General features: G+C 32.9%; 1 protein-coding gene across 3 annotated transcripts in view; it reads right to left on the minus strand.

Moving 5' to 3' along the window:
• Window positions 1–437: 437 nt before the first annotated feature.
• LOC127706093 (sialin-like) overlaps window positions 438–23,981 on the minus strand; it is a 114,346-nt gene continuing 90,802 nt past the window's right edge. For all 3 annotated transcript variants that reach the window (XM_052210550.1, XM_052210549.1, XM_052210548.1), the window contains 11 exons: window positions 20,427–20,546; window positions 18,767–18,984; window positions 12,902–13,135; window positions 12,179–12,266; window positions 11,508–11,603; window positions 9,837–9,967; window positions 7,578–7,727; window positions 5,939–6,071; window positions 4,950–5,100; window positions 4,383–4,473; window positions 438–962 (listed from right to left, as the gene is read on the minus strand). In XM_052210550.1, coding sequence (XP_052066510.1) covers window positions 684–962; window positions 4,383–4,473; window positions 4,950–5,100; window positions 5,939–6,071; window positions 7,578–7,727; window positions 9,837–9,967; window positions 11,508–11,603; window positions 12,179–12,266; window positions 12,902–13,135; window positions 18,767–18,874 — 1,461 coding nt within the window. In that variant the 5' untranslated portion in view covers window positions 18,875–18,984; window positions 20,427–20,546 and the 3' untranslated portion in view covers window positions 438–683. The remainder of the gene's footprint in view (window positions 963–4,382; window positions 4,474–4,949; window positions 5,101–5,938; window positions 6,072–7,577; window positions 7,728–9,836; window positions 9,968–11,507; window positions 11,604–12,178; window positions 12,267–12,901; window positions 13,136–18,766; window positions 18,985–20,426; window positions 20,547–23,981) is intronic.

The following is a 23,981-nucleotide window of genomic DNA, read 5'->3' on the forward strand; positions in this document are numbered from 1 at the left end:
GATTTGAAAGAGACGGTTAAGAAAATAAACCGTTTCCCGATGGAAGAAAATGAACAGATGCATGTTAACTGACTTTAAGAATGATTTTATTAAATTTCCTTCACAACACAAATGTCCATTTTGATCTTCGGAAATGTTTAGAATTCATTTGACGTTGCAATATTGACGTCAAACACGTACGTGCAGCTCATGTTCTATTGGAATGAGAACATGGCTTTGTTTCAAAAGCGAAAGAAGACCGTCATATTAGTATGATGATTCAATCAAACTTTGACTAGTTTTTTCATTTAGAATGTTTAGTAAACATTTTTATGACGTCAAAATTCTTTCAAACATACAGTTGCCATGCATCAAATTTTCCAATTATCAGGATCCGGCTCCGAACAAACATGTAATCTTTTGTTAGAAATGTATAAGAAGCAGCTGAACAAGAGATGTTTCGTTCGAATTGTATTTTTTAACACGATAATAACATGTTCTACTTGAAATGCAAAAAAAAAAAAAATAGAACTTGTCAAATAAATGTTTATGCATATGTATCATGATATACATGTAACATCAACCTTTAAATCATATCCGGTTCAAAGTAAACCAATATGAGGTATACATGTTTTTTTTATAGTTTCCGAAATAGATAGTGATGGTCTATTTGCAAACAAAATGACCACCAAGTAAAAACGAATTTATTTAAGGTTTGTATTCTGAATATCATCTGAATCATTATGGTTGTCATTATTTTCAATGAAAAGACGTTGTTTGACTGTGCCATTTCCAGGAACTACTTGTTGATCATTGTCTTCATTGACTGGAAATAAAAGACTGGACGATACTTTGATCTCAATTTCCTTATCCATAGCCCACGGTTGAATTTCTCCACTTCCAAATATTGCAAAAATCACCATACCAGTAATATAAAACCCAGCAGCGACATAAAATACATTCCGCCATTCTTCTGGGTCACCCTAAAACAAATTACAAAATGTTGCATCGTAAGACAAATGATATAAAAATAGATGTATACAAACAATATGCCAATATACATGATCTATTTAAAATCAATGTTTTCAGGTATAGAACAATACATCGGGATTGGTCAGAAAGAACATACAAGAAAAATGAGAAAGTAGTTCAAATTTAAAACAAAATAGTTCCTTTGTAAAGCTATAACTTTGATCAAAATTAGTGTTTGTCAAACTACTAAATATCCAAAGAAATTTTTCCCATAAAGTGTGTGGTTCAAGTTTTTTGGAATTTTTTTTTATATTTTTGTCAAAGGGTCAAAGTAAATATTTTGTCAAAATTTTATGAAAATTAAACGAGCCAAATTAATTTTAGTCAAGGTGTTTGGTACCACCTTAATGACTTGGAATAACTGTTGTACCCTTTAAAAAAAAAGACTTTTGAATATCAAAACATATAGACGAAACTAGAATAGGAGGGAATATTTTCCTGTAACGTAGGTCAGATGTACCGGTTTTTATACTACCAAGTATCCGGGGACCATTGCGCTCTTATATGCATTTAAGGGTATATTGAATTTTTTGGACTTGAAATGACTGTTGCTTTATTTTCAACGACAAAATAGCTATGCATGCTTGAAATTGCAGAATTTAACATAGAAAGCAATGGGGCCATGAATCATTAGTTTCCATGCCTTCAATAATAAATTATTCTTTGAATTTACCAATTCACAAAGAAACATTTGTAAATCTTCGAAGATAGGGTAAACAAATGCTGTCAGACGAATTTTAATACTTCAATAAACTCGGTATCCAATCTCAACCATTAGTCATCTTAAAGTTCCTTTCGCACACTTATTTCAGAGCTTACTTTTCGAGAGAGGTTACACCTAGAAATTCTCTGATAAACTCTCTAGCTTACTAAATTCCAATATTAAACTGCAATCAGAACTTACTAGCTACTAAAGCGCCGATATCGGAACAAGTCTCCACCGGATAGCTGGTCTATTATTATGATGATAGCAGTTGGCATAAAATAACAGATCGAAGAAATTGATCCTTAGACGTAAAAAATTTCACTCAAGTTTCAATTAACCATTTACTGCTAAACTGAACAAAAGATTGAAATTAATGATACCACCGAGTTATTATAAATTTCACAGTTTTCATAGAGAATGTTATGCAGTTGCAAAATATTTCTTCTATTTGCATTAAGTTCTGTATTTTCAGATTTGGTAAAAGATGTAAAATAAACTGTTCCAACAGAGTTATGAGGAGGAAAGATTAAAAATGACACCATCACGAATTGGTTGATCTATACGATGTGTCTGTGTCTAAACAAACAATGTCATTTAAACCACGTCTTAGATTGTTGTTTAACATCTATGTCGTCTGTCTGCTAAGTATCGAACATGACCTATTCCCGAATATGACTGTTATACCGGGTGTGAATTTGCATTGCTATACGACGTGTCTCAGTATTTTGTACATCCAACATTTAGTATTTTTTTTATGTTTCTGTTATGGTTTCGGTTGTATAATGTGTTATGTCTTATCGTTTGTAGTCCAAATTATAATAAAATTGCCTTTCAATACCATCATTGTCATGAACATTGATGGACTGGTATTATGAAAATAATTGTATAAAGTTCGAGATTGCATGTTTGTTACGTAAGTGCGTCACTGTTTGTGATGTCCTGTGGTGTCTGTCGTTGATGGAAGGTGTTCGTTGTTGTTCTGTGGTTTGCAGGTTGTGTCGACTATTATATTATTTGTTTGTGCGTTTCTCTGTGATGAGTGTTCTTGCGTGTGTTTGTGCTGTATTTCTGTCACGTAGCGTTGTCATTTTAGCGATATTTTTTAACATTGTCATATAAGCGGGAGGTTTGGCTAGCCATAAAACCAGGTTCAACCCACAATTTGTTCTTAAAATGTCCTGTACCAAGTCAGGAATATGGCAGTTGTTATTAAATAGTTTGTTTCTATGTATGTTGGCGTTTGTTTTTGTTGCACTTCAGTGTTCCTGTTGTTCCTTTGTTTTCCTCTTATGGTTGATTTGTTTCCCTCGGTTTTAGTTTGTGACCCGGAATTGTTTTCTCTCAATCGATTTATGACTTTTGAACACCGGTATACTACTTTTGCCTTTACTTAATTGCATCAAGCAAATATATGAAGGAAATTCGTTGATTTCATTTTCAATATATATATTAAGATCTAGACCTATTATATGCAAGGTAAGACTTTTGTTTTCAGAGATTTTTAATTTTGCTGAAGACTAAAAGAAAGCATGAAATTTATTTCCATTTTTCCCATATTAAAATATGATCTTAATCTTTTATGATGATAACAATTTTGACAACCGAGATAGCATTACATGCATATATGTATTATTCTTATATATAGTTTCTATTTATATGTTAACCTGCTTTTTGATTTTTTTGCTGAAGCCACTTTTATTAAAAGGCAGAGAAGTACGCAAGGTGTACTTGTTGATTTAATCAGAGTATCTTTTTACAAATATTGTGTTTTGTCCACTCCTTAAGCAAGATACATATATGTGCGTCGGTCATTTGATTTTATAAAACACAGTTTGACCAACATCAGTACGTTTTTGAAATGAGGGATGTTGGTATATAAAGCAGAGAAGTCAAATGTTTTGAGAGGAGAGGAGAGGGACTCAAATTGTAAGTACGTACTATAATACATTTTTGGTATTGTATAGTATCTACATCTGATTCAAACCGCCACTTGAGTAGGTAGTTTGACAGTCACTCTAAAGCCCGGTTTTGATCGGTGATAAAAACACTGCAGATGTCAATAACTTAAAAATATTTTTCGTTGAGCATTTTGAAGACAATGAAATTGGTTAAAATTCAAGAGGAACATATCCAAGGCTATGATTGTTTAAGAATTATTCTTAAGTAAGTGTCACGGGAGTTTATAAGTGAATTATCGAGCCCTTATTCCTTTGATTTACAAACACTAGCGACTTTGTACGGGTCTTTGTATGCAGGAACAACAACATATTAACCATAGATGTTGAACAAGTGCTTAGCAACATTTGCACATTGGCTGGCAGAATTTTCGAATAGAAAAGTGTTGATGACGATGTCGATGTCAACATTTATAACGTGGCCAGTCAAATTTTATATGAATTTTGAATTTGCACTGGTGCAATTCGGGAGTTTAGACTTGAAGTTGTCAATATTGAGATTCTGTAACACATGTTTGATTTTGAATACTTAGATCACAGCAGGTAGCGTATAGGCATAATGGATGATTGGTACAGTCTGGTGTTTAAATAAGTTAGATTGCCATGATTTAGGATGAAGAAAATTGCATTAATTGATGGTTTCAACACCTTTGTTGAGTTATCATAACCTACGCAGGATTTGGTTGGACATAATAGTAACTATAACTCACATTTGGTGTCAAAGCGCCAGCAACCATAGGTGAAATAATTCCTGGAATTGTTGCAGCAGTATTTGTTATTCCTATCAGAAGGCCTGCGTACCTGCAGATAAAAAGGTATTATAATCTAATATCTTTCTATCAGCATCGGAATTATCCTTTAAAATTGCATTTTGCAGTTTAGAATTTAAATAACACCACTATTACAAATGTATTAATCATACTATGAAAAATTAAATAAAAAAGATTAGACAACAGTTTATATGGCTGATTTTACAGTTAAACATATTGTTGTGATTTCAGTTTAATAAATATAATTGCTTTAAACAGTACAAGATGTGCATGTATATAAAACGGACTACCCTTATCGCAATAAATACTGTATTTTTAAAACACACGAAATACTAAAGATAACATCATCATTTGTCTTGAATTGAATACTCTTTCTATGTTGCAAGTTTATTTATAAAGTTTTTCAACAACAGCAAAATCATAAGTCTATTGCAATACATATGTTAAAATTGCAGTTGATATCCATTTGTTTAGTATATTCATTTGGTTTTAAATATTTTAACTTACTTAGGAGCTATATCAATGTGATTTGCACCGTATCCAGCGGCATTGAACCCATTTAAAAAGACAGCAATGCAAAGAAAAACCACTGCAAGCTCCCGTTTAGAACATGGAACAAATCCAGTTGCTACCAGAAAAATTGACCCTCCAATAAATGCTGAAGTAAATGAATATTTGAATCATTGTCTTTATAGAGATTTATTTTGCATATATAATATGTATAAGATTTCGATTTGTCAATTTCGATTTGTCTCATCTTCATGTTATCATAGGCATTAGGAAATACGGAGTTGTGTGTTAACTGCAGATCTTTGGTATGTTTTATATATGTATGCACAGCTTGTGTAGAATTTGGATGATTTATATTTATTGTATCTAAGCTTGTCCATTGTGACAATCATGATTTTTGAAGATCGAATCAAGCCCACAAATTGTCTTTCCTGATTTTTATTGTTTCTTTTTAATAGACGTTTACCCCAAATCATATATAAATATATATCTAAATGAATAATTTAATTCAGCTCATTACACAATATATGTGTTAAAGGTCTATATAATAAATTGCGCAAAAATATTTGTTACTATGTAAAAAGTGATAACAAAATACCAAAGTTGCTTCATTATTAGTGTATTGATGCTGTGGTGAAAAATGTTGTTGTTTCTTAATAACACACACTCAACGTGTTTAATAAAAACGACCTTTTATCGTAACTAGCCGTGCCTTTATTGTTTAAGACAACATTTAATGAGACGAAACAATTTCATCTACATACATTTGTAATATAAAATGATAATGGGAAGCCATACGATAGTATATATATATATATATATATTTTGCTGGCATAAACATATGATTCCATGATTTTTTTTTATCCAAAACTCATATTGATGAATGATGAGTTTTAATGTCGCGATGGTTATGGCACTACGACCAAAATTCAATGGTGTGTTTTGCAGTAAAAATGGATTATAATAATTATAACATATTTACTTGCCAATACTTTGAAAAATTTTCCTTGTTTGAGTTGTTGTTAGTATGTGTTTAATTCTAAGTCTATCTGCTGAGTAAGCTACCAGTAAAACACTAATTGAAGAACATATATATGGAGTAGCTGATAGAGCCCCGTTCTAAATTGGCAATAAAATGAATCAGTTGTTAATAAGTTAATCAAAATATATGAGGTAAGACGACCTTAGGAAATATTTTTCATTTTCAACGGTCTCCGACTCAAATTGGTTTATTTACTGCGTCGCAGTTTCTCAACCTTTCATACATTCAACCTGTCCACAATATGATAAAGGCGTTGAACAGGTAAGTAGTCTACCCTAAGACATAACCAAATTGTTGAACCATTTAAGCCTGTTTCATTACCAAATTTGATAGTTAGAAATAACAAGAATGTGTCCATAGTACACGGATGCCCCACTCGCACTACTATTTTCTATGTTCAGTGAACCGTGAAATTGGAATCAAAAATCTAATTTGGCATTTAAATTAGAAAGATCATATCATAGGAAATATGTGTACTAAGTTTCAAGTTGATTGGACTTCAACTTCATCAAAAACTACCTTGACCAAAAACTTTAACCTGAGGCGGGACACACGCATTTTCTATGTTTAATTGACCGTGAATTTGGAGTCAAAACTCTATTTTGGCATTAAAATTAGAAATATAAAATCACAGGGAACATGTGTACTAAGTTTCAAGTTGATTGGGCTTCAACTTCATCAAAAACAACCTTGACCAAAAACTTTAACCTGAAGCGGGACAGACGGACGAACGGACTGACGGACGGACAAACGAACGGACGCACAGACCGAAAAACATATCGTAGGTGGGGCATAAAAAGATTAATTGTGTTTCGGGAACAAAAAATTCGTTATGACGGATGATACTATGTCGACATGTCTCACTCCGTTTAAAGATCACGCGGTGACGATTTGTTTTAGATCACATGTTCGTATCTGGAATAATATCTTTTAACTACTAGAATGCCAAATAAAAAAGTACGAAGTTGAAGAGCATTTAGGACCAACATTCCAACGATAATTAACTGCAGTCTATAGACACGGAAGAAGTATTTAATAAATGCAACGATCACTATCTTGGAAGCCCCGTATTACAATCATAAACATTAACAAGAAAGTGACACAGCCATGAAAATGACAAAACCAATAAGATGAAAGAATGGAATATTTCGTATTTCGTGGCAATAAATCTTATACCGGATCAATGCCGTTTTATTTGTTTATAATCAAGAAATAAATGAATTCACAAGAAACCAACATGAACGTTATAATTTGCTGTTTGAGCTGAGGTAACAACTTGTTCTAGAACAAGTGAGAACTCTACGACAGATCTATCCATTGGATCACCAGTTACAACTCTAGATTCTACTGACGAGGAAAGGTAACACTAGACCACCGAAAGCTGAATTTTGTTCAGGCTAGGTAGCCGAGTGGTCTAGAGCGCTGGACATAATGCAGGCGGTGTTGTCTCGATATCCCAGTAGCATGAGTTCGAATCCCAGCGAGGGAAGAACAAAAATTTGCTTCCGCAAATTTGCAGATTTAACATTGTTGTGCTGATATTTATTATTAGTTATTAGTAATTATAAACCTAATATACTTACACTTTTAATGTCGAACCTCAATACTTCTTTCATAAATGCAGGTAAACTTGTCATTAATGTGTAATCCGCCCAGTTGCTACATGAGTGACATATTAGTAAAGCCCATAGTGGAGCAGATTTCACCATGTCCTTCCAGGGTGTTGTCAGATTCTGCATTATAGTTAAAAACGTGTTCAAAAATATTGCTATTTTCCTATGTTTGTTATATAACAGGAAATATGAGATAATTTTTCGGATTCTCTGAGAAAAATGTATGATGTCACACTTTAGCACACTAGAAGTGTTGTTTGATATGTAAATACACGTGAAGCGATTGTGTCTTATTCTTTTTAACTTTTTGATTCAAGCGATACTGGTGAGTCTTTTGTAGACCAAACGTGCGTCTGGCGTATAAAATTTTAATTCTGGTATATATGATGTTTTTATTTGGTATAGGTCCATTTTACCTGTGGCTGGATTTGCATGACGGACGATACATGCAATGTAAGAGACGCTTTCCCTGTTTACGAATACAAACGCACTCGGTTTTTAAATTCTTGTGAGTTTCTTTATATATCTGAATTGTATATTCAAAATAAATTTACGAGATTTAAACATCGGAAAACTTTTTATTTATATAAAATAAGTAGTCTCTTTAATACTAACCCTGAATAATTTAATTTTGGAGGTAACGCGTCTTCTGATTGGCTGACGTTGTTTTGTTTATCAGCTCATAGACATAATTTTGTCATGTGACAGTGACGTTATCAACGTTTTTTCATGGTTTTACTCCGGTTTAAAATGGAATTTAGAATTAAATTATAAGAAATGACTGTAATATATTTTCCGTCTATTCGAAATAACATAAAAAATGTGGTGCACACTTTAAAATAACCCGCTACGCGGGTTTTTCAGTGTGCACCACATTTTTGATGTTATTTCTTCATAGACAGAAAAAAATGTTACAGTCATTCCTTAAAAGAGGGACGAAAGATACCAGAGGGACAGTCAAACTCATAGATCGAAAACAAACAGACAACGCCATGGCCAAAAATAAAAAGACAAATAATAGTACAGATGACACAACATAGAAAACTAAAGACTAAGCAACACGAACCCCACCAAAAACTGGGGGTGATCTCAGGTGCCCCGGAAGGGTAAGCAGATCCTGTTCCACATGTGGCACCCGTCGTGTTGCTTATGTTATTACAAATCCGGTAAATAGTCTAATTCGGTAAGTCACATTCGTGAAAAGGGAAGGGTATTGTAGTTACGACATAAGGAACATATCCGATATCATCCGTGAAACGGTTATTCCATAACGGTCAACCAACTCGTGATGGCGTCCGTAAAATTTACGAAGGGATGATTTCAACTTCACCATTTGGAACTCTTGGTTTAATAGCTTCCTTGTGAGCAGCAATCCTCAATCAAGGAAATCATGATAGGAAACACAAGCCCGGGAATATTGTATCAATTGGGAGATATATATTCCGTATGCAGGCGCTGCTGGAATGTTGCTACATAGAAATAGAAAGTTCGCAATTGGGAAGCTGAAATCATCTCTTTGGTCGTAAAGTTTAAATATTTATTCAAAACAGGTAGTAAAGCAGGACCACCAAGTCTTTTTAAAGGTATTTTGTTCTTTTCATGTTTATTCTTTATCAACCGTATCATAGTTTAATGTTTAAACGTTGTGGGTTAACAAGGTTTTATCGTATTCAATATCGGAAATGCTTAAAGATGACCAAAAAGCTAAATGTTTGATAGATCATGGTCAATTATCGATGTTTTACAAAGTTATGATGAATAGATATGCAGCATAAGGTCAGTGTTTTTCAACTTCAAGTGACAATGTTTTAAACACTGTGAATTCGAGATCTGCTTTTGGAAGCTATTAAGGGCCATATTTTATGTATACACACAAACACTCTATAGATATACCAGTCTTTTTCACTAAACATACTTCAGATTTTGCACTTTTACAAGTTAAAAATTTCTTAACACATTTTGTGGCAAACTGAATTTAATACTTGATTAAAAACATTTCCAACATACAGGGCTTTTTCAGTGTTTTAGATGTAAACAAATCATTTAATCATTGTTTATCACAGAATCAAATTGAATGACGAAACATTGATAAAATGAATATACAACTTTTACATACATCAGAACACTCTAGATAACTTCGGAATGAACGCTATTTTGATAGTTCATTTGTCTACATATCACCGATTATCGGGCAACTCTATCGATGATCAATCATTGTATTTCTTTTACCTTTTTTCTTGTATCAAATACAATGTTATTCTCGATATACAATCTTTCTACTTCAGAAATCCTTGGGTGTTTACTAGGGGAATCTCGGACTTGAACAAACCACAGAACTACCCATAAACAACACAGACCACCTAAGAAACAAATGAAACTTATTAATTATCGTATTTCAAATTTCTCTGCGTATTTGACTACATTGCTGTTTGAAGTCGTCTCTAAATCATTGCATGTATTCAGTGCTTTAAAATAACCGTAACCGTACCTTTCCAAAACACTTAAGTTTATCTCTGGATGTTTGTAGTTTTCGTATTACCCAATCTTTAGTTTTCATTGTAGTGTTTTGAGGACTGTTGTCGGTATTGGTATCGTCCCCCTTCTTTTACTAATTTGACCCTGTTAATTATATATGCGCTCCCATGTTTTTCTTTTTTCTTATTTCATTGGCTTTAATGCATTTCAACAGTCTTCTTGTTATTAAATATTTGTTTGTAGAAAATAGTGTCAACACACAATTGGTCGTGGTCTGGCTGATATGGTGTTACTTTTTCGTTTGCTCATTGGAATTTTTTGAGAAACAGATTTATTTTTAACCTTTGTCATATCAGTCGGAGAGTCTCGGGATAATTCCCGGGCCGATGCATAAAAGCCATGTATGTATGATGAATGTACATATCTATATCACAGTTTAAATTATCATAGCACGTATATTTTTCATGGCAATACAGATTCAAATTGAATTGTGAAATGCATCACCGTCAATTCTCTTGTATCCGTTCTTATGCCCATAACTTGAATATTAAAGAAAAAAAACAAACAAGACCCCTGAATATATTTATAACTTTTCGCATTTTTACAGTTTTTTCAACAATATTGATTTTCTACTCTTTTGTCTGACCTCCACTCTGTATAAAATAGCGAACACATGTTATCTAATTTGTACATGACTGTTATCTTACCTCCTATACATTTCTAGGAATACCATTTATTAAAAGTGACCACGTAGAGACCCTGTATATTTGATATGGGGTAAGTAGGTGTTATTTCAATACACGGTTAGTAGTGGTGTTACGTCCCTTTATAAAAACATCGCGGCATTGAGGAAAAATCTGAAACTTTTTACCCGGACAATAGATAGAGAAACTGATGATGAACGATTGAAAGAAATGCAGAAAACACATAAAAAGCTAACAAGTTGTTATTATTGGCATTTGTTTTTGTATAGACCAATGGAAGTAGGTACTTTATATTGAAGACTTGATCACTTTGATAGGCCATTAGTCTAAAGGCCACATGTTAAGATAGTCGATAAGATAAATTCGTTACACAGTGTGCTAGTGACCTAATACGATATATATGGGGTCAGTAAATTTTCGCTCTCACCCCATATGGAATTTACTGACCCCATATATATCGTATTAGGTCACTAGCACACTGTGTAACTAATAATATTATCTAAGTATGATTTTTAGTAGCTTTGATGAAAGTAGATCATTTCTGCAACGCATCAGCTCATAATAACTCTAGTAATAACTGAACTTTTTATAAAACCAATGATAAACACAAAAAAATATTATCCAAAAACCAGTTAAAAAAGGTTTAGTTGATATCAAACAAGCTTTTTAGAGCTTAATGTTATTGTTGATATATAATGAACAACTATAGACATATATTTACCTGTTATATAAAATATCGAGCCCCATCCATTATCAAAACCATATTCACATAGCAAACCAGAGGTTGCAAAAGTTGTTATAATTCCAATGATAGATCCTGTAAAATTTGAAGCTTCAATTTTTAATTAAGTAAATTGTCTTGTAATTGTTTTACAAAGCGACCACAGGTTATCAAATTGTTATAACGTTTGTAGATATTTCCATCTTTATGACTCTTAATCATCATAATGGTGATTAAACTGTGAAGTAGGAAGAGTCGACGATTTGTCTTTAAATGAGACATATCAAATGAAATACCAGTTGTGTATATTAATACAAGTGTGGGCAATATTCAAGTTCAATGGAATCCTGACTACACAAAATAATCCGACAGAGGGTCAATAAACAGTGTACGAAAAAGGAGATGTGGCAAAATCCCAATGAGGCAACTAACCATCAAATAGCGGAAGGCAACATAAGAACAAAGTGTACCAATCCATTACAAAGGATTGAAATGACAAAAGATCCTAAGTACCGATCGCAGAGAACTCGTATACTCAACGCTACTTCATTTGTAGCTAGTAATTAAAGCATGCGGCTTTCTAATACTTAATACTAGATTGAAACCAATATAAAGTTAAACATTCACTTCGATTTTATATTATATTTTCAATTAATTATCCACATTCTTACCAACACACGACACTGCTAGCAATTTGCTTGTCTCAAAACGAGGCGCCCATCTTCCCCACAAGGAATAACACGCCGGATGAACTACGCCCTAAAAAATATTCCTTTACACAGGTAATCCACATTGTACATATATCTATATGATATAATATTGAAATCTCGTACTATATCAATAAGCACAGAAGCAAATTGATAGCATGAATAAGATACAAAACGCAGGCTGCTTGTATGAATTATCTATTACTGTATGCTTTGGAGAAATTCTTATGGATTCACTTCGAAACGAGTTCAGCTTACGCTATTGGTTTTGCCTATTGTTTAAGGCCGTGCGGTGACCTATAGTTGTTAAAATCTACTTCAGTTGGTCTCTTGTGGATAGTTGTCTCAGTGGCAGTCATATCACATATTCCTTTTTTAAATCATATAAAACACCTGAGATAATCTTTGCCAACCGAAACGGAGCTAAATAGCATTCATTTATTATTTCAACTTTAACCATATTCATAAACCCTCCTTTTTTCACTGTTCGCAAGTATTTCTCATCCACATGTAGTTTACAGACATGCAATTTTGAATACAGATATATGATACAAAATATAAAATGTTATCAGAAAAACATATATTTACACGCTGATATCACATTTTACACGGTGTTTCTTGAATTGAAAATTAAATTGAAAGAAATGTCGCAATTATGTCATGTATGTATTACCTGAGAACTCTTACCTGAACTAGTCCTAATATCACACGAAGAATAAATACCAAAACGACTGAGGTTCTTGCACAAACCGGTAACAACACAGTGCAGATTCCTGACACACCCATTGCGATCCCAAACACACGTGTACCCCCAAACCTATCGGCAAGCCAACCTCCCGGAATCTGGGTAATAATATAGCCATAGAAAAATGCAGACAGTAAAGATGATCTAGTTTCCTTATCCCAGTCGAATTCTGCTCTCTAAAACAGAAATAAACTAACGTAATGCATCTAATTTCAAATAGCGATCAGATCACGAGGAGTAACGTCATCATATAGAGGAGCATTTAGTACACCGATTTTGTCATAGTTTGGTTCAGTTGGTCATGGTTTGGTTAGGTTACTTCCCAGAACGATTCCATCAGTTCTTTTCAAATGAGGAAAAAAAAGCAAATAAGATGTTTGAATCTATATAGTAAATCAAACGATCTACATTGAAATTGTTGTTTTTAAAAATTAACGAAGGATAAGCAAAATATCGAAATTGATATGGTTTGGTTAAGCGATTTTTATGGTTCATGCAGTGAAATGTCCAGGAATGAGCCATGATTTTGATAAAATTTGTCATGGTTTAGATCCAAATCAATACATATTTTCACTTTAATATTGTTAATTTGTTTGAAGGCGCTTGTAAAAAACGAAGTTACACAATTTACTAATTGACTAAAAAGAAATCATGCCTTTTTAATCAAATTTGGTGGCCGTAATAGGCAAACCGTACATTAGACATTTTTACTGGTCGTGTGTTTTTTAAGATATAATTTATATAACCACAGCTCTTTTGAACTGGCTTTCGGTAAAATAAATTACAAAAACAGAAATTGTTAGTTCTGTTTCACCTAGAAATTTTTCTCCGTATGTCAATGATGGACTTTGTCGGGGATTTATAGATATCGTGAGCGGCATCACTAGTCAAACGGGTTAACAACGTCAATTTAAAGTTGCAAAACGTAGCATCTAGTCGAATTTTTAAATTATTTTTTTTACCTGTGTTCTAGCAAGCTATACATCTGTGTTTTTATTTTGAACCAAATTAGGACTATGTTGAATAAAAAGAGATGTGGGGTTACCCGCCAATGATATAATAACCCAATAACAAAACTTACCAAACGATAGCGAGTGGGCACCATACAGTGTTCAACAAAAGACAGCTGTCTATACAATATGTGAATCTCTTAATCGCCTCTGATTTATAAAGTTGTGAATAAATTAAACACAGACAATCAAAATGGTTTAGGACAAACAAGACTAAGGTGCACAAGTCCCCCTCAAAATCCTTATTTCGTGAATATCTAAAACAAAATTGAAATATTTTTGTGACTTGTCAGTGATTCCCGCATCTAAACATTTCGAAGTCTAAAAAATGGTTAAGGGCATACGATACAGTTACAGGGAAGGTAATGACGTTGCTTACGTAAAATGTGATTTTCGCGACGTCAACCTCCAGTTTTCGACTGATTTTTATCATTCAGACTGATTTAACTTCAAAACGAGTTCATGGACTCCTCTTTTTAAAAAATGACATTAGGTTTGATTACGTATGAAGATTATTTGTACCAACTTTTATGAAAAAGTCACCGATAAATTTTTTTTAAATTTGATAAATATACAGCAAAAATGCCGTTTTTTTTTCTAAAATCATGAAACTTTGATAAAAATTAATTATTTCCAAAGAATTGTTATACAAATTCAGAGCATACTTCTGCAAAGAAGATTTTCCAAATAATTTTACAAAAATCCGCTTGTGTTTATCTTTTGAAACAAAAAAGTTAGGTATGTCCACCAAATGATAGAAATATCCAAAAGAACGAAATTTTGAGTAAATGTCTAAAATGTCGATCCCATTTATCTCTTCAAGTAGCACATGAAGGTATATTTTGTATTACATATTTGAATTGACTACGTGAAAAATAGTTTGTATGCAAATTTTCGTAAAAAAATCACCGTGGGATCAAAACCGTATCGTATGCCCTTAAGTTAAAAAGAGATAAAAACCAAATGTTCCATAAAGTTGTGCATGGGAGCAGAAAAACATTTCTATTAACGATAAATGTATAGAACATAACTGCATGCACGGTTTTAACCGTCTCTGCACGGGACAAAATTTTAACATGGACATCATTTATAAAATTTCTTTCTAATAGAATTGAAAATGGAAACGGGGAATATGTCAAAGAGACCACAACCCAACCAAAGAGCAGAAAACATGTAGCCCAAACCCACCAATAGGTCTTCCACGCAGCAAGAGAACCCCTCACCCAGAGGCGGGCTTCAGCTGGCCCCTAAACAATAATGTATACTAGTTCAGCGAAATGGACGCCACACTAACCTCAGAAACATATAAATGAACCAAAATTCAAAAACACATAAGACTAACAAAGGCTAGAGGTTCCTGACTTGGGACAGGCGCAAAAATGCAATAAACTATAAATGAAATTAAGTTGAAAGTGTACCTAAGATTTTCGAAGAACTTAATAAGTTGTCAATTACTTACAAAGTTCCGAATTTAAATATATTTAAGACCACAATTCAAAAGTATAATTAGGTCAATATAATGTCCATTTTTATCAATTATTTTTACGAAAGAATAAAAACGATTACGTTGTTGTCATGTTGTATACATGTATTGTGTAATATCGCTTTATCCGTTGGAATTTTTTTCTTATATCTAATAAAGTTTCGAGAATAAGAAAAAGCTCAGTCGATCTATTATTTAATATTAAATATGATTGAAAAAAATTATATTCCAAGTTACATGTTATATAAAGATAGCCTGTAATGCATGGGCTGTCTTTTGTTACTGTATATCATGTTTGTTTTTTATTTGTTGCTTTGTACATAAATCAGGCATTTCGGTTTTATATTTTAGTTGCTTTACCTTTAATTTTGTCGGGGCCTTTTATAGCTTGCTATGTGGTATGGGTTTTGCTCATTGTTGAAGGTCGTACGGCGACCTTTAGTTGCTGTCATCTACGTTAACTACTTATTTTCTAGAGCGATTTATTTTTCGCGAGTAGGTAATCAACGTAAATATGTGAATCTTAGATTTATTCGCATATGAACAAAACAACATTAGAAAATGGCGATAATATAGTGCCGCGAAATAGGATAGAATAATATTATGTTAAACGCGAAAAAAATGTATCCGTGAAAAAATAGTTTTTTTTAAAGTATTTCAGTAGTTATATAATGTATGTTTACTTTCATCTTTACTTTTCCTTCATACACGATAAGAATCACAGAACTAAACCATGTCGAACATGAACTAAACCATGACACTACTGAACCAAACCATGATACTGAATTGTCAGTAATCTCAAAATATGTGCAAAAGTAGATATTTTTTTGAAATGTTGGCGGCAATTGTATCTTGGAACGAAATGTGCGAAGTAAAAGACAGTAAACAAATCTTTTTTTTTTATGGTTGGTAAACGAGAAAGCAACTATTAATTTTTTTACATACGCAATTTAGCATTATTCTGTGTCAAATTATTAACTATATAATACAAATTCAATCTTACTTACATATTAGCAAAGATAGTAATCAGCTTGAATTCGTGTTCAAAGGTCCCTTTAGCAAACAAATCAGAATGCTTATATTTGTCATTGTTTGTCATTAAAACACTTAACACAATCATGTCCAACGGAACCCAACTATGACAAAACCATTGTGCTAAACGCTCCTCGATATGATGACGATAATACCCGTAGAGATGTTCCTATGTTGATACCTTGCGTGTTTCATTGCATTATACACAATACGAGGGTCGAAGTAGCCCAACTTGACGATTAACGAACGTCTAATGGTTAGAATAAAGTAAACAATAAACATTTTTGTTTTTTGACACTGAGAAATTTTATTTATTTTTAAAGTATTAGGTTTTGACGAATAACTGTAAAACTGTTGTAAGCTGACAGAAGCGATAAAGACCATTCCTACTCTCTCAAATAACTTGATGTTGGAAAATTTACACGTGCATGTCAAAAGTAAAATCACAAAAATACTGAACTCCGAGGAAAACTCAATCGGTAAGTCCCTAATCACATGGCAAAATCAAATGACTTAACACATCAAACGAATGGACAACAACTGTCATATTCCTGACTTGGTACAGGCATTTTCAAATGTAGTAAATGGTGGATTGAACCTGGTTTTATAGCGCTAAACCTCTCACTTGTACGACAGTCTTATCAAATTCCGTTATATTTACAACGATGCGTGAACAAAACAGACATTATAAATAAAATAGTCAAAATATGGGTACAGCAGTCATCACTGTGTTACAATATCAAAACAAACAATTATTTACAAAAAAGAACAAAAGCATCTATCAAATTAAAAATCACATTCATTACTTCGCGTGTCTGACGTCAAACAAGGAGAAAATAAGAAAAAGTATAATAAAAAAATACCGAACGCCAAGGAAAATTCAAAACGGAAAGTCCATTATCAAATGGCAAAATCAAAAGTTCAAACACACCAAACGAATGGAAAACAACTGTAATATTCCTGACTTTATATGATATCTTACTTTTAATACGATTTATTATGGCATCCTTCAAATTGTGAGAAAGACAACCCGTTCATAATTTATATGCCATAGTATTAGACGATCATGCACTATCCTGATATGGTTTCGTTTTAGAAGAAATAGACTATTTACAAAACCTGAGACTGTTAAAACGATTAATATAGAATATTGCGATGTGGTATTCTTGTCAATGAGAAAAGTATCCAGCAAAGACTAAATGACTAAGATGTAAACAGCTACAGCTACGACCTTTAACCATGAGCAAAACCAATACCGTATAGGAAGTAACAAAATATCACGAAATAACACAGTTCTTCGATATTCTACTGATTTCCACATGTTTGTACGTAAGTTTCCTTTGGTCGTTTCGAAATTTAACAGAGATTGTGATTTAAGTGTTGAGATGCGTAACCAATCAATCAACTTAGCACTATGATCTGTATTGTACGTTTAAACGACTTCGTGGCAAACTAATTCTATTTCTTCATGTTTAATATGAATTACTTTTGGTCATGCTGCAATTATACAAATGTAAAGGTAAACGCAGACAATACGATAGGTAACCTGATTAGCCGCAAGACGATACATGTATTAACTGTCTCACATGAATATAGCAGTGCGCGTGCATTATAAGTTTTACATGCATTATAGTCTGTATAATGCTTTGTTAATGTACTCTTTTTTCCGTTGATTTTCTTTTAGTCATGGTGTTCTCTGTTTCTATTAGATTACATTTTTGAATATACCCCTTGGTGTCTTCTCATCTTTGTTTTTATAGTACTGAATGTCTAGTTTGAAACAAATATCAGTGGCGGATCCTGGGTGGGAGGGGTCATGGGGTTGGAACCCCTTTGTTTTACGATCAATGCTTTTGAATGGGGACATATGGTTGAACCCCCCTTTTAAAAATGGCTGGATCCGCCCCTGAATATATTTGGTAGGATTACTAAGTGTTAAAAGTTTTCTACATTAAAAAAGGCGGAAGACAACAAGGGAACATTTAAAAGTCAAAAGCCGAAGAAAACCCAGGTCACGCTCCGGAAGAGTAAGCATATCACTAGTGTCACCCGTCGTGTTGCTCATGGTAAGTAATGATTCGGTGATGAGTCTCATTTGGTCAAATTAAAGAGGGTTTTTAAACAAAATATTGTCATGCTAAGACAATGACGGATTTACAACTAAAATTGTTAAAAATTGTCATTTCAAAACAATACTAACCCTTTCTCGTTTATCTTAACGTGAACATCTACAGTAATAGAATATCTTGATTTAATTTTTTAATTCATATATACGCACTTGCCTCATTAAAATTCACACTTGAAGCTTGAATTTCACTACACGCATCTCCAGACACATTCGTGGAGGTCATCTTTGAAATTGTTGTGTTATGGTACTCTGTCTTTACCATGCAGACTAAAGCAACACTCAAGTTAACTCTCAAGGCGAAAACAAAGAAAAATCCAGCGGAAAAAATAAAAGCTAGAATCCATCGCTGTGCACAACAGGGATTGGTTGAATCTGGAAATTAAAAAAGTTGATTAAGTCAAGGTTGAAAATGTCAGCAAAAAATCTTTTCCCATGATCAACAAAGGCTCTTTTGTAGAGCATAACAATACAGTGCATAATTTAATGACTATTCAATGATTACTTCAATAACCAATTCTATCGCATGATATCTTTAATTTGTACTTACATAATATAGATATTTTTTAACATTGTCATATAAGCGGGAGGTTTGGCTAGCCATAAAACCAGGTTCAACCCACCATTTTTTCTTAAAATGTCCTGTACCAAGTCAGGATATGGCAGTTGTTATCAAATAGTTCGTTTTTATGTATATTAGCGTTTGTTTTTGTTGCACTTCAGTGTTTCTTTTGTTCCGTTGTTTTCCTCTTATAGTTGATGTGTTTTCCCTTGGTTTGAGTTTGTAACCCGGATTTGTTTTCTCTCAATCGATTTATGACGTTTGAACACCGGTATACTACTGTTGCCTTTATAATATGAATCAAATGATAATGTAGGTCATAATAAGACCTCTAATGTGAAGGGAAGACATAGTTTATTTATCTTAATGTTCTGCGTTTTGACTAACTTAAGTTAATAAACCGATATAACACTGATATTGTTTATGTTCTATGTGTGCAGTATATTTTTGTACTTTATATTTGGAGTTCTTTAAAAATGACTGTATAGGACTAGAATTGTTCTAGTCAATTTGTATAAATGTGATTTGCATGTGTTTCTTATGCCTAGGTTTATTGTGCAGCAATTTAATAAATGTTTCCGAATGTATTGTTTTTTTTTATAACCATAAAATATTAGCTTCTTCACAAAACTTAATTTTTTGAAAAAAATATTTAGTAGTTAGTTACCTGATATTTCTATTTTATGCCAAGGACATGTCCTTTAGCATAATCTCAGACTGTAAACTACTCATGTATGCAGATGATAGTAACTTTAATGCTTTCATTGACATTTGGCCAAATTTGTATGGTGAAATAACAGTTAACACTATCATCAAAAAAGTTAATTCTTGTTTAAGGTTTATACAAAAAAAGCAAACTGTTTACCAGTTGAAATGCGGAAAATGTGGAGTTTGGCAATCTTATTTTAATCATACCTGTTATGGGTATACGCATGCTGGTTAATCTCAACTTTCGTGCGTTCGAAGCGCTATTCTGGTATACCACTTGCAAATTAATGCATATTGGGTATGATTGAAATGATTGGCTTAATGGAAATGCGAAATTATTTGATGCGATTTCAGAAATGGTGCTTACAATAATGCTTCTAAATTTTATTATGCGAGTTTTAATTTTATGCGAAACCTATTTCGTCGCAATGTTTGCAATAATGTAAACATCGCACAAATTGTTGAATATACAGTAATATAATTCTAAGAGGTCTAAAATTAAAGAATTTACACTCGTGAAGCTTAGAAAAAAATGTATAGCACTTACAAACAAGCGATATGCCTTGCTATCAGGAAACCCTCATACAACAACAATAACTGTACCTTGTGTTTTGTCAGCAGTTTTGTCCATAATTGAGGTCTCCAATCGATACACTATTGGTAAATCCTATATCCAGATAACGACAGATAAACTATGTGTTCATACACACATGTATGTAGTTATAATAAGATAATGACTTAAATATATTCTGCAATTAGGTGACTGTGTAATTACACATTTACAACCAAACATACATCGGTCTGTTATAAATATATATTTATGTGTGTGTGTGTTTCGCGTTTAACTCCGCTCGCACCAATTAATCCTTAACTGACTTCGATGAAGTAACTGGTGGAAAGACCAAACATTTCAAAACAATATTGGAAAATGTTTTATCATTCTTCGTTATTGTTAATATACGTAATACTGGGAACTAGGGAAAATCATATCTTTGGTAGACTAAATGATTGCAATACAATTGAGCTAACAATATGTTTAAGCAACACCGTTACCCAAATTACCCACTAAATTGCAATATAAAGACAATAAGTGCATGTACAGTGACTTTAAATGATCTGCTGTATTTGTATTCTGTTCGAAATTTACAGGAACAAAGATTTTTGAAGCTTGCAGCCTTGTACAAATACAATTCATTTTCCGAATCAATATATTTTATCTTATTTTGTGAGGATGTTGCATGCGGCTACACGTACAGCATTCCTTTTTTGTTAGAATTCAGGAATTTGAAAATGGAGTCCTTACAACGCGGTTAATATGATCTGGTTATCTAAGATTTGATTTCACTCGGATAAAGTTATCTGTTGATAAATTAAGAAATTATTAAGAAAGAAATTCTCTCGTGCAGGCAAAGTTGACCTCAGATCAATTTGGTTATTCTTTTTATGTCCCTTTGGTGATATAGCTCCCACCCAACGTTTCTATATATATATATTTTACAATAGATAATTCAGCTGATCTGTAACAATTCCATCTTCATGGCTTATATATCATGTACTGTGTTACGACGCTAGATTAAAACTGACGAGGAAAGGTAACACCCGGCCACCGAAAGCTTTGTAGAGCCTAGGTGATCGAGTGGTCTAGCGCTTCGGGCATAGTGCAAGGCGATTTGGTGCCACGATATCTCAGTAGCATGAGTTCGAATCCCGGCGAGGGAAGAACAAAAAATTTGGGAAAGCAAATTTACAGATCTAACATTGTTGGGTTGATGTTTAGACGAGTTATATATATATATATATATATATATATATATATATATATATATATATAAAAGACCAAAAAAGTGAAAAAGTATATTTCAACAAAACGCATTTGACTAGCAGGTCGAACAACGGATGTTCTTAAACCATGCTGACTGCCATGGCGATTGCCAAATAAACGGATCACCAGATGTAACAAAATGGATCTTAATTGTTAATGTAATACCAAACAGAAAAGCGGAAAAGATGGTATACCGCAAACATGAGGTGCAAAAATTGGTACACCATATCCGGATTTCGACAATTAATGTCTCTTCAGTGATGTTAGGAATCGAAACGGTATTTGGAAGGCCATATAATTTACCTCAATTTAGGATAGACTCATGAAGAGTCGAAATAGGATGAACGGATTATATAAACCCGAAGGCAAATATAATACAAGCCCAAACGAAAAAATATAAACAAGTCTAAATTGAAAACAACGTTCAAACCTATGATTGCGTTGGATAAAAAACCGCAAGTTTTATACGTGTGCATGCAAAACTAATTTCTTGGTAGAGGGATCTAAATACAGCACAAACAACATTTTCCAAAAGACCCAAAAAGTGAAAAAGTATATTTTAACAAAACGCATTTGACTAGCAGGTCGTTAAAATATACCTTTTCACCTTTTTGGTCTTTTGGACAGAACAGCCATTCAACAAACGCATGAATGGTCATCGAAGTGACTACACCTGCAAGCCCGACCTCCCCGTAAGTCGTCATTTGAGATCACCTGGGCACGCCCAAGCTGATCTCAAAAACCTTACCATCACAATCATAGACCACAACGAGGGTTGGTCAAGGACCGACAGACTTTCTCGGGAAAGGTTTTGGATAAGAAAGCTAAGGACAGTTTCCTCAGAGGGCATAAATGAAAAAACATAGAATGAGTCACTCATTTTCCCTACCATCACTTGTTTCCAGTAACTTAGGCTTCCGTACTGGACTCTTACAGTTTTAATGAATTTTTTAATTATACCAGTTTAAATTACAGGGTTCTATTCATTTGGGAGGGATGTACAAGTACGCAGTCACGTTCAATTATTTAACCTTAGTCAAAATTTACTATTATTTTTTTCTAATCATTATCAAACTGCTATTTATTTGGGATGTTTGAATACGCAGCCTCTGTTATAAATACTCTACCGTTGTCAAATTTGAAATATTATTCAAGCTTAGATCGGTCAGTGCTGTTTATTGGGAATGTATTTCCACTCAATCGTTGTTGTAACATCGTAACTGTCGTCACATTATAATTTTAGAATTGTACCAGTTCATATCGCACATTACTATTTTTCTTTAAAGCATATCTTTGCAGACTCTGTTGTCAATAGTTATATAACCTACGTCATGTTTACAAAACAATTAGAATTGTACAAGCGTCTCTATGATGTTCGGGTTTAACTGTTTTATTGTATAAATTTCAAGATTGTTATAGTTTTATAATCAGAATAGATTCATTTTACATCATATCCATACTGATGAAGGATATCTGTTATCTAAAATATTTAACATTTGTTCATTTTATTGTTATTTTATGGTGATGTTGTACTCTTTTAGACTTGTTATATATATATATATATATATATATATATATATATATAGAAGTCTATAAAAAGGACCAACCAGCTAATTTACTATGTACCGGATCGTCTAGAATAGACGATACTGTGCAGATAAGGAAAAAAATTATATAAGTCTAGAGATTTGCACAACGATACTAATATAAGATGGTATTATACGAAGATGTTGTTAATAAATCGTGTTGACAAATATTTCGGCTTAACAAATAGCCTTCTTCGGTGTCAATTATTTTAACAAAGTGTTAAAATAATTGACACCGAAGAAGGCTATTTGTTAAGCCGAAATATTTGTCAACACGATTTATTAACAACATCTTCGTATAATACCATCTTATATTAGTATCGTTGTGCAAATCTCTAGACTTATATATATATATATATATATATATATATATGTTTTCACGATTGTGTCATATATTTTCAACATAACCGTGCAATATCACTTGTATGCGTAAACATCAACTATGTATGTTGTTTTCAGTCTACCTTTCCACATATGGTTGAACTTCTAACTCTTTCTATACGCATCAACTTACTTAATGTACGCACAAATATATTATGATTTACATAGTCTGCTAGTGACCATATATCGTATTAGGTCACTAGCACACTAATATTACACATAGTTTGATGTACAGATGTTTGCTAAACTGTTTTAGTTTCATGATCTAGTATTTAATACATAAAAGAATGTCGATCAAGTATTTATGTCATCA

Source organism: Mytilus californianus, unplaced genomic scaffold (genome assembly GCF_021869535.1).
Source record: "Mytilus californianus isolate M0D057914Y unplaced genomic scaffold, xbMytCali1.0.p SCAF_6, whole genome shotgun sequence".
Classification (NCBI taxonomy): Eukaryota; Metazoa; Mollusca; class Bivalvia; order Mytilida; family Mytilidae; genus Mytilus; species Mytilus californianus.